Source organism: Hyalella azteca, unplaced genomic scaffold (genome assembly GCF_000764305.2).
Source record: "Hyalella azteca isolate HAZT.00-mixed unplaced genomic scaffold, Hazt_2.0.2 contig3701, whole genome shotgun sequence".
NCBI lineage: Eukaryota > Metazoa > Arthropoda > Malacostraca > Amphipoda > Hyalellidae > Hyalella > Hyalella azteca.
This window is the reverse complement of record NW_025933942.1, coordinates 1,567-5,121: the sequence shown is the minus strand read 5'-3', so window position 1 is coordinate 5,121 and position 3,555 is coordinate 1,567. Positions and strand designations below refer to the sequence as shown.

General features: G+C 38.1%; 1 protein-coding gene across 1 annotated transcript; it reads left to right on the top strand.

Annotated features, from left to right (window-relative positions):
• Positions 1 to 246: 246 nt before the first annotated feature.
• Positions 247 to 3,015, top strand: LOC108669248 (protein jagged-1; the record flags this gene model as incomplete). The annotated part of the gene is given in 4 exon segments (XM_018156553.1): positions 247 to 361; positions 2,001 to 2,244; positions 2,398 to 2,515; positions 2,870 to 3,015. Coding segments are annotated over 4 exon segments (596 nt in total), but the record flags the coding sequence as incomplete, so codon positions are not given.
• Between the last annotated feature and the right edge of the window lie 540 nt (positions 3,016 to 3,555).

Genomic DNA, 3,555 nt, shown 5'->3' with positions numbered 1-3,555 from the left:
CTGCGGTCAAAGTAAAGGTGCATCATGTTGACCCACTTTCTTAGGTTATACAATGAATTTTCCATTCATTCCTTTCTTAAAATTTGTATAGCCAACACTGATTACAGGCATTTATTACGTGCGGACACGCAAATATTCTGGTCTTAGCTCACTTGTTATTTCGAAATTAAGATGGATCCCGGTTTGAGAAGTTGAATTTCTATATTGAAAAACAGAAAATGACATAAAATTACTTATTTCAGAGGCGGCGAACAACTACAGCTTTACTGTGACATGAACTACACCGCCGTGTACGATGTTAGCAGTTACAAGACATCCATAATCTCTTCAGTCAAAACAAACTTCAGCTCGGATGTTCCTGGTAATTAAGTCTTGAATGCTGAGTTACTCATATAGTCATATTCATGCTGCCATGAAGGCAGCGTTACTCATATTCATGCTGCCATGAAGGCTGCTGTACTCATATTCATGCTGCCATGAAGCTGTCTCTTATACACATCTAGATGTGTATAAGAGACAGGTCATGAAGGCTGTGGTACTCATATTCATGCTGCCATGAAGGCTGCGTTACTCATATTCATGCTGCCATGAAGCTGTCTCTTATACACATCTAGATGTGTATAAGAGACAGGCCATGAAGGCTGCTGTACTCATATTCATGCTGCCATGAAGGCTGCTGCACTCATATTCATGCTGCCATGAAGGCTGCTGTACTCATATTCATGCTGCCATGAAGGCTGCTGTACTCATATTCATGCTGCCATGAAGGCTGCTGTACTCATATTCATGCTGCCATGAAGCTGTCTCTTATACACATCTAGATGTGTATAAGAGACAGCTCATATTCATGCTGCCATGAAGGCTGCGTTACTCATATTCATGCTGCCATGAAGGCTGCGTTACTCATATTCATGCCTGTCTCTTATACACATCTAGATGTGTATAAGAGACAGGCTGTACTCATATTCATGCTGCCATGAAGGCTGCTGTACTCATATTCATGCTGCCATGAAGGCTGCTGTACTCATATTCATGCTGCCATGAAGTCTGTGGTACTCCTGTCTCTTATACACATCTAGATGTGTATAAGAGACAGACTCATATTCATGCTGCCATGAAGGCTGCTGTACTCATATTCATGCTGTCATGAAGCTGTCTCTTATACACATCTAGATGTGTATAAGAGACAGGCCATGAAGGCAGCTGTACTCATATTCATGCTGCCATGAAGGCTGCGTTACTCATATTCATGCTGCCATGAAGGCTGCTGTACTCATATTCATGCTGCCATGAAGGCAGCTGTACTCCTGTCTCTTATACACATCTAGATGTGTATAAGAGACAGGTACTCATATTCATGCTGCCATGAAGGCTGCGTTACTCATATTCATGCTGCCATGAAGGCTGTGGTACTCATTCATGCTGCCATGAAGGTTGCTTTACTCATATATAATGCTGTTATTATCATACCACAAAGTATACGTAAGTCTCAAGGTCTCAATTAAATCTTCGAAATTTTCGCTACACCAGAAAAAATGTCAGTCTTTTATTAATCACTTTGGCAAATCTAGCAAATAAATTTTGCCTTTGGGCTAATTAGCTTTGTCCTTAGTTCATTCAATCCTATCATTTTTCCTCTTCGTTCGAGCACTATATATATTTTTTTGCAAGGCAGTAGCTAGAGTTTTTGGAATCCACGAATTCAAAGTTTTAGCAATCGTTATTCAAGTTGTTGAGGTTTCATAAATTGAATCTCGATAGTTCCATAAACTTGATAATCAATTATAGGTCCTGGTAAAACAATTTGAAATGCAGCACTTTTTTCCAATAGCCTTGCTAAATTAATGCTATCGTGAAGTACTCTCATCACATCCATCGCTTGGGCCGAATTGTTTTCATGAGTAAAATGCATTTTCGCGTCTCTGGAGTCGTTTGTTTCATTGAGAACTTGATTCATTTTCTGCCCATGATATTATTTCCATTCCATTTATTTTCTTCAGGCTTGACCATCCAGTGTACAAATGGCAATTACGTACCAAGCGCTACGGAACTCAAGACCAAAATTGACTTTCGATGCGAACCAGTTTGTGTAGAAGCGTGCCAGAATGGCGGCAAGTGCGTCAGCCCTTTTTCCTGCGAATGCACGAGAAATTGGATGGGAGCGGCATGTGATCTTAATGTGAACGATAAATGTACGGAAAACATCAACGACTATACTCTGACGAAAGCAACCCTCCAGAAAGAGTAAGAGAGATTTTCATTGATTTCGGCTTTCAAATCCAAGTGCAGATGTCTTTTATTGTTGATTTGTTCAGCTGCGAAAATACGTATTTGATTTTCATTTTCGAAAAATGTAGCATATTGTTCGTAGTTATTTATGTGTTTGTATTTTTAAAGCCCTAGTAACCCGAAGCTACAATGGTTGGTCTGTGAAACTGGCTTCAAGATAAGGGAGGATGTCTTCAAAGCGCCGATCTATTGCGCCGGTGGCGTCTGGGTCATGGAAAAAGTCAAAGTAAGTGAACTTTTTTAGAAGAAACATAGAGTGATGAGGTGAATGTCAGTTAACCCTTGATCTTGGAAATCGACTCAGAGCCATTAACTGTATTTTCCAGCGAATGATAATTTATACACTCTTTGGTTCATTTCTTAATAATTAATATAATTGTATATAATATAAAATATATAATATTAATATTTGCTTGACTTAATTTCATCGCTTACATGTGATTGAAAGTCTTGAAGAGCCTAATTTGTATTAGAAATGAGTTGTATACGTTTTCTAGACACCTCATATATTTAATAAAGCCACAATTAACAATCATTCAAAATCTTACTGATGTAAATACTAGTATTCGATATTCTTCAGAAAGTTAGCGAGTTAGGCGGCACTCTGTCATGCCTGCCGAACTGCGTGGGCGGCTGCAACGGCGTGTGCCACGGCAACAACGTCTGCGTCGAGAGAACGAGCGTGTGCTCCGACATCGTCGTTATCAACGGGCGCTCAAGACGACAGTATGATCATTATAATTATTAATTAGAATTTTGGAATTTTTATTGCTAAATTCTTTTATTGTTCTTCGCAATTTTAAGGAAGAAGATTACCCAAGTCATCGTCGTTATCAACGGACGCTCTAGGCGACAGTATGTGCAATTGATTGTAGTTGTGGAATTAAATATTCATAAATTTCTATTGTTCTTTGAAAATTTGTTGAGTGCTTCAAGCACACATTAATAGCTTACATTATTACAAGAACATTAATACAAGTACATACATTAATACAAGTTACATTAATAGCTTGATAGTTGAAGCGCTAGTAAACCATTCTACTACCTACTACTACTATCGTCGTTATCAACGGACGTTCAAGACGACAGTATGATCATTATATTTATTAATTGTAATTTTTAATTATATATTCCTAATTTTTTTTGTTGTTCTTCGAAATTTTAAGGAAGAAGATAAAGTCATCGTCGTTATCAACGGACGCTCAAGGCGACAGTATGATCATTATATTTATTAACTGTAATTATGGAATTATATATTCCTAATTT